This window comes from Oncorhynchus gorbuscha, linkage group LG25, assembly GCF_021184085.1.
Source record: "Oncorhynchus gorbuscha isolate QuinsamMale2020 ecotype Even-year linkage group LG25, OgorEven_v1.0, whole genome shotgun sequence".
Taxonomy (NCBI): Eukaryota; Metazoa; Chordata; class Actinopteri; order Salmoniformes; family Salmonidae; genus Oncorhynchus; species Oncorhynchus gorbuscha.
Genome location: NC_060197.1, coordinates 32,067,382 through 32,080,274, shown reverse-complemented (window position 1 = coordinate 32,080,274; position 12,893 = coordinate 32,067,382). Strand labels below are relative to the sequence as shown.

Here is a 12,893-nt window from a genome sequence, read left to right as displayed (position 1 = left end):
AAAGTACGAAGAAGCAGTATGTTCTCAAGGTCGGACTGGCTACAAAATAAATTAGATAGCACAGTGGGAATTCCGTCAATTGGAGGACAAACAGATATGGCATTTTCTATTTTTTAATCACCATACTGTACATCTCTCTATCTTGTTTAAGGCAAATAGCACATTCAATGCATTGGCCATGATAAAAGAGCTGGCGAATGCTTGGGAGGATTTCGGACATCTTGTTTGGGACTACTTTCAAAATGGCCGCCAAGTCACTACACTGCGGGTAAGACTTATGACTCCTTCAATAGAAACACGGATATTTGATGTACTGTACTGCACCGGAGAGCTGGTTTACATGTATCCGATGTTAGACAAGGCCGAGTGACTTGTCATACATGCATCAGTGTCACAGTGTCTTATCTATGGTGACTATGTCTAATTTTAAAGTAACTGTCCAGTGTTTCCAGATTTCTATGAAATATGAACTGCAATTAATTACATGCAATTAATTACAATATGAGTTAAATAGTTTCCTTCCAAAAAATTGTAATTAAGTATGTTAAAAATCAGTTTTTCTGTGTTGGGGTGGTGTGGACATAGCCCAACAACAGAACGGTGTGGGAGTATACTAGGGTTGAAGGGTGGGAAACACTGAGATTTCCCGGGATTTACAGCCTACAACCACTCCCTTTTCCCGGGATAGATAACTGCGAGAAACCGGTAAATTATAATAAATTATTTATATAAACAGCATGGCGTGAAAGGGAACTGTTAAATTATATGCAATGTCTAAATCTCGCTTCTCGTTGGCCTCTGCATGATGAATCAACACTCAGTGTGGGGACAGACAGTCTATCTCAGTATGTAGAACAGTTCACAATGCATGTAGACCTATCATCTCATTATGGTAGCTTTTTTTCTTGTGACAAGGAGGCCTACATTTGCTGCAGCATAGCCTATGCTACAGTAATATAAAGACTGAATGCTCGTCTAATTTACCCATCTCCATCTGGCTTTCAGGGGTCACCTTGTTTTTAATTTTACAGATGATCATTTTTTAAACTGCAGCTGCAGTTTTAAAACAGCTATCAAGCACTCCCCTGCCGTCTTTCTCTCTTTCCATCAACTCTAATCAAATTGCATCCAAAATAGATAATCCTGTTCTAAATTGATATATAGCCCTATATATAGACATCTTAGCCTACCTCTTTCACGTAATACATCCAATGCAGTATTAGCCCTATATTTAGCTAATTAATGATGGCTTGTGCATAATATGCTCCTAACTTATAGCTACTGTCTCTTGCGCAATACGCACACACCTGTGCTCAGCTGGCCTCTCAACCTCTTAAGGATCGGACCCTTTTTTTCAATTTTCTCCTAAAATGACATACCCAAATCTAACTGCGTGTAGCTCAGGACCTGAAGCAAGGATATGCATATTCTTGTTGCCATTTGAAAGGAAACACTTTGAAGTTTGTGGAAATGTGAAATTAATGTAGGAGAATATAACACATTAGATCTGGTAAAAGGTAATACAAAGAAAAAAACATGTTTTTTGTATTTTTTGTACCATCATCTTTGAAACGCAAGAGAATGTAATATTCCAAATGTAATATTCCAGGTTAGGCACAATTTAGATTTTGGCCACTAGATGGCAGCAGTGTATGTGCAACGTTTTAGACTGATTCAATGAACCATTGCATTTCTGGTCAAAATGCTGTATCAAGACTGCCCCAATGTGCCTAATTGGTTAATTAATACATTTTAATGTTCATAACTGTGCACTCTCCTCAAACAATAGCATGGTTTTCCTTCACTGTAATAGCTACTGTAAATTGTACAGTGCAGTTAGATTAATAAGAATTTAAGCTTTCTGCCCATATCACATATGGCTATGTCCTGGGAAATGTTCTTGTTAGTTACAACCTCATGCTAATAACGTTAGCCTATGTTAGCTCAACCGTCCCACGGGGGGGACACCGATCCTGTAGAGGATGCTCCTTAGCTCTTGGAGTCCCATGCAGGAAAAGCTAGACTAGAATAGCTTGCTGGACATTATATTTTTAGCATTTCTTATACCAATATACTATTCAAAGAGGGACACATCCGATCCTCGTTTGCTAAGTCAAACGACACTGCTGGTTCTGCTCACACTGCCCTACCCTGTGCTCTGACCTCTTTCTCCCCTCTCTCTCCAGATGAAATCTTGCGTCTTGTGACGGCCGGCCGCCCAACAACCTGCCCGCTTGACCCTATCCCCTCCTCTCTTCTCCAGACCATTTCCGGAGACCTTCTCCCTTACCTCACCTCGCTCATCAACTCATCCCTGACCGTTGGCTACGTCCCTTCCGTCTTCAAGAGAGCGAGAGTTGCACCCCTTCTGAAAAAACCTACACTCGATCCCTCCGATGTCAACAATTACAGACCAGTATCCCTTCTTTCTTTTCTCTCCAAAACTCTTGAACGTGCTGTCCTTGGCCAGCTCTCCCGCTATCTCTCTCTGAATGACCTTCTTGATCCAAATCAGTCAGGTTTCAAGACTAGTCATTCAACTGAGACTGCTCTCCTCTGTATCACGGAGGCGCTCCGCACTGCTAAAGCTAACTCTCTCTCCTCTGCTCTCATCCTTCTAGATCTATCGGCTGCCTTCGATACTGTGAACCATCAGATCCTCCTCTCCACCCTCTCCGAGTTGGGCATCTCCGGCGCGGCCCACGCTTGGATTGCGTCCTACCTGACAGGTCGCTCCTACCAGGTGGCGTGGCGAGAATCTGTCTCCTCACCACGCGCTCTCACCACTGGTGTCCCCCAGGGCTCTGTTCTTGGCCCTCTCCTATTCTCGCTATACACCAAGTCACTTGGCTCTGTCATAACCTCACATGGTCTCTCTTATCATTGCTATGCAGACGACACACAATTAATCTTCTCCTTTCCCCTTCTGATGACCAGGTGGCGAATCGCATCTCTGCATGTCTGGCAGACATATCAGTGTGGATGACGGATCACCACCTCAAGCTGAACCTCGGCAAGACGGAGCTGCTCTTCCTCCCGGGGAAGGACTGCCCGTTCCATGATCTCGCCATCACGGTTGACAACTCCATTGTGTCCTCCTCCCAGAGCGCCAAGAACCTTGGCGTGATCCTGGACAACACCCTGTCGTTCTCAACTAACATCAAGGCGGTGGCCCGTTCCTGTAGGTTCATGCTCTACAACATCCGCAGAGTACGACCCTGCCTCACACAGGAAGCGGCGCAGGTCCTAATCCAGGCACTTGTCATCTCCCGTCTGGATTACTGCAACTCGCTGTTGGCTGGGCTCCCTGCCTGTGCCATTAAACCCCTTCAACTCATCCAGAACGCCGCAGCCCGTCTGGTGTTCAACCTTCCCAAGTTCTCTCACGTCACCCCGCTCCTCCGTTCTCTCCACTGGCTTCCAGTTGAAGCTCGCATCCGCTACAAGACCATGGTGCTTGCCTACGGAGCTGTGAGGGGAACGGCACCTCAGTACCTCCAGGCTCTGATCAGGCCCTACACCCAAACAAGGGCACTGCGTTCATCCACCTCTGGCCTGCTCGCCTCCCTACCACTGAGGAAGTACAGCTCCCGCTCAGCCCAGTCAAAACTGTTCGCTGCCCTGGCCCCCCAATGGTGGAACAAACTCCCTCACGACGCCAGGACAGCGGAGTCAATCACCACCTTCCGGAGACACCTGAAACCCCACCTCTTTAAGGAATACCTAGGATAGGTTAAGTAATCCCTCTCACCCCACCCCCCCTAAGTTTTAGATGCACTATTGTTAAGTGACTGTCCCACTGGATGTCATAAGGTGAATGCACCAATTTGTAAGTCGCTCTGGATAAGAGCGTCTGCTAAATGACTTAAATGTAAATGTAAACAAGCTCTTTTTTGCTAAATGTTAAACACAGAAGCCAATTGAACTCATGGGTAGTTTGAAAGAAGAGCGAATGCACGATGGCTATAACATATATTTATTCATACCCATAACCATTCAATCTTCCTGAAGAGAAGTAAAAGCCTTCTGCATCTAATTTTATTCCTATATTATTCAAGGATGTCATTAGAATGATGAAGATAAGGACAACAAAACGTATTTAATTGAACTGGTAAAAGCAAGGAAGGAGTGAAGCAACAATAGAGAGAGAAAGAGGGTGTAGGTTAATAACATTAGAGGAAATATTGTGAAAGGTATAGATGCGTCAGCCTGCTAATTATACAAACATGCACTATTGTTTTCAAATATTTGATCAAACTCTCTAGCCTGTACATGTAACTTTGTAGACCGCATGTGCAGCACCAGAATCGCAGGTTCACTTCTGCTTTATCATGGTTTGAACGATGTGTGTAATTCCAGTCCATATAATACAGTATAATACAATACAGTAATACAGTTCACACTCAAAAAGATTAGCCTAAAGGAGCTAGTTTAATTTATTTACCCAAGAGAGCACATCGCTAGCTATATATATATGGGCTTTTATGTTTTTATGCCTTATAATGCTTTTGAATGACACTTCTGGTTTTGGCAGGAAATGCCGGTTTACCCGGGAGAAAAGGGATTTATTCTCGGGGTGGAACATTTGTAAAATACTGTGTTTTTCAAGTGTTGTTTCTCCAATTAATGCTTTGGCCACAAATATGAGTACAGGACGAGTCAACAACATTATTTGGGTATTAGTTAACAGAATAGGAACGTTAAATGTAAGTGATAAATTAATCAAGTTGAAAAGAGCTTTAATATCCTTATTAATTCGTTGTAATAATCCTTGTCCACTTTCATTTTGAATGACGTACTGTACACAAGCCTTCCCGTCTGATGTTGAAAATATCCTCCTGCAGCAAGAAAGAAAGAGTATACTGTTTCCACTAGGAATATTTATCAACCTTTGAGAACTGCTTTTCTTACCTGATATCTCTCAACAATAGACTCCCACATTTCCCACCATAAAATGTTTTTAACACTAATTCAGCTGAAAAATATACATTTATTGTAGCATATGGAAATGGTGAAAAAGAAAGTAATTATGGGTAAGTGCTGTGTAACTTTCACCTCGGCAGTCAGGGAAGAGGATTAGCTTCCCTGTTCCCTTGAAGCTGACATTACTCCCGTGTCACCTGAAATGAGCTTATGGGCAGCTAGGGGAGAACGTAGCCGAGCGCTCCATATAGCCAGGGTATTCATTACCCTAGCCCTAACCTTTACACAAATGGACCCAGCATTTCTCCTTTGTCTTCATTTTCTCCCTCCGAGTGGCGGCCGACCGGACTCCCCTCAGAATGGGTAGCTCTGCTGGTATGTCATCTTCTCCAGAGGTCTCTCAAGGTTTTGGCAACTTTCTACATTGATGGCAATCATGGCACAGCTGAGTTATCAGCCGAGCTGAAGAAAGAGAATCTCTTAAATCCCAAATGAACCCCTTGCCCCTAGACACAGAAAGGATCTAGGAGGATTGAATAGGTCTAAGCAATATGGTGAAAATTTCACCTTGTGTCACGCTCTGACCTTAGATATCTCTGTTTTCTTTATATTTTGGTTAGGTCATGGTGTGACGAGGGTGGGTATGCTATTTTTTGTATTGTGTAGGGGTTTTGTATGTCTAGGGGCTTTATAGGTCTAGGTATTTGTATGTCTATGGTGGCCTGATATGGTTCCCAATCAGAGGCATTTGTTTATCGTTGTCTCTGATTGGGGATCATATTTAGGTAGCCATTTTCCCTTTTGTGTTTGTGGGTTCTTTTCTACAGCAAGTTGTCTTTGTGCACTCATTTGTATAGCTTCACGTGTCATTTTGTTATTTTGGTTAGTTTGTTCAGTGTTCATTCTTATAAGGCTGTGCCTTGGTCTAATTCATACGACGAACGTGACACCTTGACTGTCAAAGGGCAAGATGAAGTTACTACCAATTTGCTTACACCCATTGAATCCGTTCAGATCTACACATGTGCATAGGGGAGAGGGGACAGTTCAGATTAGGATAGGGAACTTCATGTTTACCAGCTTGATCCTAAGTGTTTCCCATAGCATTTACTGTAGCTATACTTGCTATTTTCTTGACTAATTCAGGACATATGCCATTGAGAAAGCAGTAAAATAAAATCAGTAAGATAAATGATAAATTCAAACCTAACAAGGAAATTTCCAATACTATTTCAGTAAAAGCACTATTCTCAAACTCTACCATTGTAACTACCCATCCCGGATCCGGGAGCGTAAACATCAACTGACACTAATTAGCATAACGCAATGGACATAAATATTACTAGAAAATATTCATATTCATGAAATCACAAGTGAAATATATTGAAACACAGCTTAGCATTTTGTTAATCACCCTGTCATCTCAGATTTTGAAAATATGCTTTACAGTCAAAGCAAGACAAGCATTTGTGTAAGTTTATCGATAGCCTAGCATAGCATTATGCCTAGCTAGCAGCAGGCAACCTGGTCACGAAAATCAGAAAAGCAATCAAATTAAATAGTTTACCTTTGATGAGCTTCAGATGTTTTCACTCACAAGACTCCCAGTTAGATGACAAATGCTCCTTTTTTCCCCAAATATTATTTTTGTAGCTGAAATAACTCCGTTAGTTCTTCACGTTTGGCTGAGAATTCGACCGGAAATTGCGGTCACGACCACGTCGAAAAATATTCCATATTAGCTCCATAATATCGACAGAAACATGGCAAAGGTTGTTTATAACCAATCCTCAAGGTGTTTTTCAAATATCTATTCGATAATATATAAACCGGGACAGATGGCTTCTTAGTAGGAAAGAGAGAAACAATGGCCACATTTGTCCTTTACCCACAAAACACTCTGAGAGACTTCATCTGACCAATGACGCAATGTTGACATTCAGGCTCATTTTTCAAAATAAAAGCCTGAAACTAAGTATTGTGACACTAGACACATTAGGGAAGCCATAGAAAAGGGAATCTGGTTGATATCTCATTCACTGCTCAATAGCGACGCATAGGCACACAGAGGTTTCTAAATAAGAGTCACTTCCTGATTGGATTTTTATCAGGCTTTCGCCTGCAGTATCAGTTCTGTTATACTCACAGACAATATTTTTACAGTTTTGGAAACTTTAGAGTGTTTTCTATCCTAAGCTATCCTAATTATATGCATATTCTAGCATCTTGTCCTGACAAAATAGCCCATTTACTTAGGGAACGTTATTTTTCCAAAAATGAAAATAGCACCCCCTAGATTCAATATAACTAGTTCAAATCTTGCCAACAGGTAAAACTATAGGTTTACAACATCAATTCAACATTACATTACAGTAAAATAGCAACTGATTATTAACAGTTGCCATTTAGTAGACGCCAAACCAGTGACCATCTTGCAAAATGTCAAGCAGAAATTATTATTAGAAAATGCTAAGGAGGGCTGGTTTGAGTTTTCTTTGGCTGTTTTCGTTCGAAGACCTTCTCATGTCAGATAATGACCTTTGACACGTGGACGCCAAAGTTAAATGGCATATATGCAACAATCTGGTCCAAATGCCACTGAACGTTAAGAGTAGTAGAACATATATGCCCTGTTTAAACAATTGAATTTCAGTGACCCCTTACAAATATTATTTACTCTAAAATAAAGACACTGCATTGTTTCCAATACATCTCTCTGCATGTTACAGATGTACCTCTTCAAACCTAAATGAAGTATTCCATTCTCACTGACACAGAATGGTTGAACTGATTTTTCGAAAAGGTCAGGAGAAACATGGAGATGACATCATTTGACACTTTGACCCCATGCTAAACGGAATGTCATTCCCGAAGTGTTGACTTAGAAATGCCACTGAACACATTGCTCAGAATATGTTTGAGGCGTGTGTATGTGTGCGTTTCCAGCATGTTTTGACTTCAAATTATGCACACTACATTATGAGCAGACCATGTTCAATTTATGAAGTTATACAATACAACACTGCAATTATCGTGTTATTACACTGTTGCAATTTCATGGTTGCCAGCATACTGTATGTACCGTACAAAGCACACTGAGTGGAGCAGTCCCAGACGGACGAAAAGTCTGCATCTTATCCCCTTTATAGTGCACAACTTTAATCTGGGCCCATAGGGATCTAATCAAAAGAAGTGCCCTATATAAGGAATAGGGTGCAGTTTTGGACGCAGACCCAAAGTGTTTTAACCAAACCTGTACCAGGGAACGTACAGTACCTGCGTAGGAAGCTTTTATGTAAGGACGCCCCAGTGTTCTACACCAGAGGAATAGGCGGCCGTTAGCTTTTTTAAAACAGCACAAATAGGGCTGTAACAGCAAGGTCGTTTGCATCTAGATTAGCACATCTCTTCGTTAACTCTTTGAGTGCCGAGCGTAATCATGGCACGAGGCTCAAGCCAAGCTGACAGTGAAGAGTTAACGCACAGCTGGTTCTTACCACACTGGGGTGAGGGCTGGGGTAAGAGGGGAGGATGGGGAGAAGGGAGACAGTCACATGAATCGCAGTGTGAGTGTGTGTGTGTAAACAAGTGCATCTGCGTATGTGCAGGTGTGTGTGCCTGCATCATGGACCTCCATGGTCATGAAAAAAGTGGTTGTAAATTCCCAAGCCTGCAGTACAACAGTGCCATCTAGCTTAATGTTTCTAATTAATTCTCTCATAGAGAAAAAAGCAAAGTCCTGTAGGTGGGATGTCCTGGGATTGTGCAGGTCCACAATTAGCTTCCACTGCATTCATTTCTCAGTGCATTAATTGTTTTATAATCTGATGAGTGTAAATTACCCACACAAACCCTCTCCTCTTGTTGCCAAACCAGGCCCTGCTGGATAACCCTGTGTTTGTAGCCTTGCTCAACCAACGGCTCAAAGGCACAAGATGGACGGCAGAACTGCTCGCCAACTTCCTGTACAATGGGCCCCCCGAGGGTCGCCCCACGGGCATGCCGCCGAATGACTGGCGCAACGCGTTCAACACCACAAGCCAAATCCTGGATCTCCTGAAGAAGTTCATTGGGGTATGTTCATTATTTTGCTTCACATTGTCAAAAAAGTGATTTGATACCTTTCCCCCCACTACAAAATACACTGACATTTTGTAATGTGTTTGTCTATGCACCCTAGCTCCATGATATGGGCTACAACTTTCAACACGGTGTACTTTCACAGTATGTAATTTGATTGGGTGAATACGAAGCAAGGTTGCCAATTGTTTCAGTATATACAAAAGTACATATCAATTGACCTTGACAGCATTCAGAAAAACGCCTTACAACAGCCAACTGCTGTGGTAATAAAAAAGAAAGATCGTTATAAGCATCCAAGGACACACATTTATGCTACCGTAACAGCAGAAAACAAACGGCGCACATCTCCACACATGAGGACGTGCAGGCAGTTGGGCGGACATTGACATATTGATCTGTAAGTTGGTTTGCAGCGATACACTACATTCTCCAATGCTATGTGGCCCCACGAGTAGACTACAGACATATCTCAAATGCCCTTATCCTCTTCCTTATTGCTAATACCTGGGAGATGACATCTTAGCCTCCTGGGGTTTAGCCACGTGACAAATGAATTCCAAAGTAATGCAATCCATTTTTAGTCCTGATGGCATTCCATATCTCAAAATGGATGCCGGGATGAAGATGTTTACTCGCATCATTTACCTGTTCCCTGTCACATAGACTCAATGCATGCTGAGCGTAGATGGGGGGAGAACATTTTAAATGTGCTCTCTTTCTCTCTCTCTCTCTCTCTCTCTCTCTCTCTCTCTCTCTCTCTCTCTCTTCAAGGAGCTTTATTGGCATGGGAAACATATGTTGACATTGCCAAAGCAAGTGAAATAGATAACAAACTTAAGTGGAATAAACAATCAGAAACTAAAAGTAAACATTACACTCAAAACATTTCCAAAAGAAGACATTTAAAATGTCATATTATGTCTATGTACAGTGTTGTAAAGATGTGCAAATAGTTAAAGTACAAAAGGGATTTGCAATGGTGTTTGTTCTTCATTGGTTGCTCTTTTCGTGCGGCAACAGGTCACAAATCTTGCTGCTGTGATTGCACACTGTATTTCACCCAATAGATATGGGAGTTGGATTTGTTTTCAAATTATTTGTGGGTCTGTGTAATCTGAAGGAAATATGTGTCTCTAATATGGTCATACATTTGGCAGGAGGTTAGGAAGTATAGCTCAGCTTCCATTTTGTGGGCAGTGTGACACAACAGGGGAATTAAAATTCTCGTCCTCTCTCTCTCGTTCTCTCGTTCTCTCGTTCTCTCTCGTTCTCTCTCTCTCTCTCTCTCTCTCTCTCTCTCTCTCTCTCTCTCTCTCTCTCTCTCTCTCTCTCTCTCTCTCTCTCTCTCTCTCTCTCTCTCTCTCTCGTTCTTTCTCTCTCTCATTCTTCCTTCCTCTCTCTCTCTCTCTCTCCCTTTCTTCCATTCGCTCTCTCTCTCTCATTCTTCCTCTCTCCCTTTCATCTCACTCTCCCATTTGCACAACTAAAGAATTTTTGAATTTCTCTCCTGCTTTAACATTTTTTATCAGTGTATTAATTCATGAGTTCATGTAGTCAATACATGTCAAGTTGAGAAAACATGGCAAGATTGAACTTTAAATTAACATTTTTTATCTTTCAGGTCCTTTAAACCCGAATAAGTCATATTACTAGTAATAAAACATTGATGCTTTTTTTTACATTTGTTGAATTCATTTGACACTTTTTGAAAACGAAACACCAAATTGGATCCACGCATTACAGCCACAAGATGGATTATTCCACTATTAATTGTGTTAATAAACTTGAAACAACAATGTAGCTAATCATTGATGATATCGTCATGACGGTCGTTAAAGATGTTGACTGGGTGCCTACAAGTTACTTCCTAAAGTGAGCCATAGATGAATTTAACTGATTTATACTCTGCGTTATCACCATGGAAGCAGGCAGCTAGTCCTACCCATCAAAATATGCTGGCATCTGGGGGAAAACACACACACACAGTATAAAGTATAAACACATGATTATCATATGATGGTGGGCCATATGAGAGGCATGCTCCTCTCATCCCGCAGCTGTCAGTTAGCAGCCCTCGCGTGGCCTCTACATCCTCTACAATCACTGTATTTGCTGCTACTCCCTACCCAACATCCTTCCATATCTGGAAGTGGTTCTACACCCCAAATGGCACCCTATTCCCTTCATAGTGCACTACTTTTGACCAGAGCCCATAAGGTGCCTTCAGGGATGCATCCCGGGTCTAATGTAGGACAGCGAGAGCTTGATGGTGGTAGCACTGTCAGTAGGTTAGTTCCTTAACTGGGATCGAAGTCCAAACATGGCAACGACTCAGGCTTGGCACCATCATGTCAAGTGGTTGGGTAAAAGGATGACTGTGTTTAACATACTTCCTGTTTCTCGTAATAGGATGGAGTAGTGTGAAGTTGCCTCTAGACGGTGATCTTGGATCAGTTTAGCATTTTCCCCGCTAATGGTTAAAGTTAGGATTGGGGCAGTTTTAAGCTGATCTGAGGCCTGTACCATTTAGCTAATAGAATTTTGATGGGTCGACTTAGGACAGTGGGCTTGTGCTGAATGACTGCTTAGCCTTTCCTCACTGGACCACTACAGATTAAAAAGTGTTAAATGCAGTTGGTGTTTGACTAAGTGTAATTGTGATATGTTGTCATGGAGATTATGAACTAAGTGAAATATGGGAAGAGTTTTAAAAATATGTATTTGTTTAAGAGATGCTGCCACATGGTTGGTCATAGTATGTAAACCAGTGGTGGTCATGATGAGGAGGACAATTTTTTTTTCATGAACATGGACTTCTATTACAGCTGTCATGACGTTGGACTGGGGTGTAGGTTTATGAAAGTCATAAATACCTCCTTCCCCCCTTTTTCCTCTCTCTACCCTACTGAGGTTACATTTGCAAAACCCTTGGTTAACATAGAGATTCTGGGAACATCAGAAGGTGGGGGGAAATTAACTATATTCTGGCAATCCGATCAATTGAACATATGCGGTGGTACTTAATGAATATAATGTCAGTTCGGTTGTCATCTGAGACATTCTCATCAATGACCCTATACCTTTTCATGAGGTTGTTACAACCTAGCCTATGAATGACAGTTTACAATGTAGGTGCACACAGGTAGAGAGAAAAATTTGATGACAGACAGAGACACATGAACAGACAGTCCATGTCTCACTGTCTGTGGATGAGAACCAATAGTCTCCCAGGTTTTGTATTGAAGTCAGTGTACCAAGAGGAGGACGGAAGCTAGTTGTCCTCCAGCTACACCATGGTGCTACCCTACAGAGTGCTGTTGAGGCTACTGTAGACCTTCATTGCAAAACAGTGTGTTTTTTTTGCCCTCTCTTCTCCCCAATTCTGTGGTATATAATTGGTAGTTACAGTCTTGTCCCATTGCCGCAACTCCCATACGGACTCGGGAGAGGTGAAGGTCAAGAGCCGTGCGTCCTCCGAACACAACCCAGCCAAGCCGCACTGCTTCTTGACATAATGCCCACTTAACCTGAAAGCTAGCCGCACCAATGTGTCGGAGGAAACACTGCACCTGGCGACTGTGTCAGCGTGCATTGCGCCCGGCCCGCCACAGGAGTTGCTAGTGCGAGATGGGACAAGAACGTCCCTCCCGGCCAAACCCTCCCCTAACCCAGATGATGCTGGGCCAATTGTGTGCCGCCCCATGAGTCTCCCACTCACGGCCCGGCTGCGACAGAGCCTGGACTTGGACCAGGATCTCTAGTGGCACAGCCAGCACCGCGATGCAGAGCCTTAGACCACTGTGCCACTCGGGAGGCAGAACAGTGTGTTATAATCAATTATTTGGTAACATGGAAATATATGTAGTATAGTTTTATCTAAAAAAGGA

The 12,893-nt window shown here is 42.4% G+C and overlaps 1 protein-coding gene across 1 annotated transcript in view; it reads left to right on the top strand.

Moving 5' to 3' along the window:
• LOC124014229 (phospholipid-transporting ATPase ABCA1-like) overlaps window positions 1-12,893 on the top strand; it is a 290,281-nt gene that overhangs the window by 74,728 nt on the left and 202,660 nt on the right. The window contains exons 11-12 of the mRNA XM_046329029.1: window positions 152-268; window positions 8,800-8,997. Coding sequence (XP_046184985.1) covers window positions 152-268; window positions 8,800-8,997 — 315 coding nt within the window. The remainder of the gene's footprint in view (window positions 1-151; window positions 269-8,799; window positions 8,998-12,893) is intronic.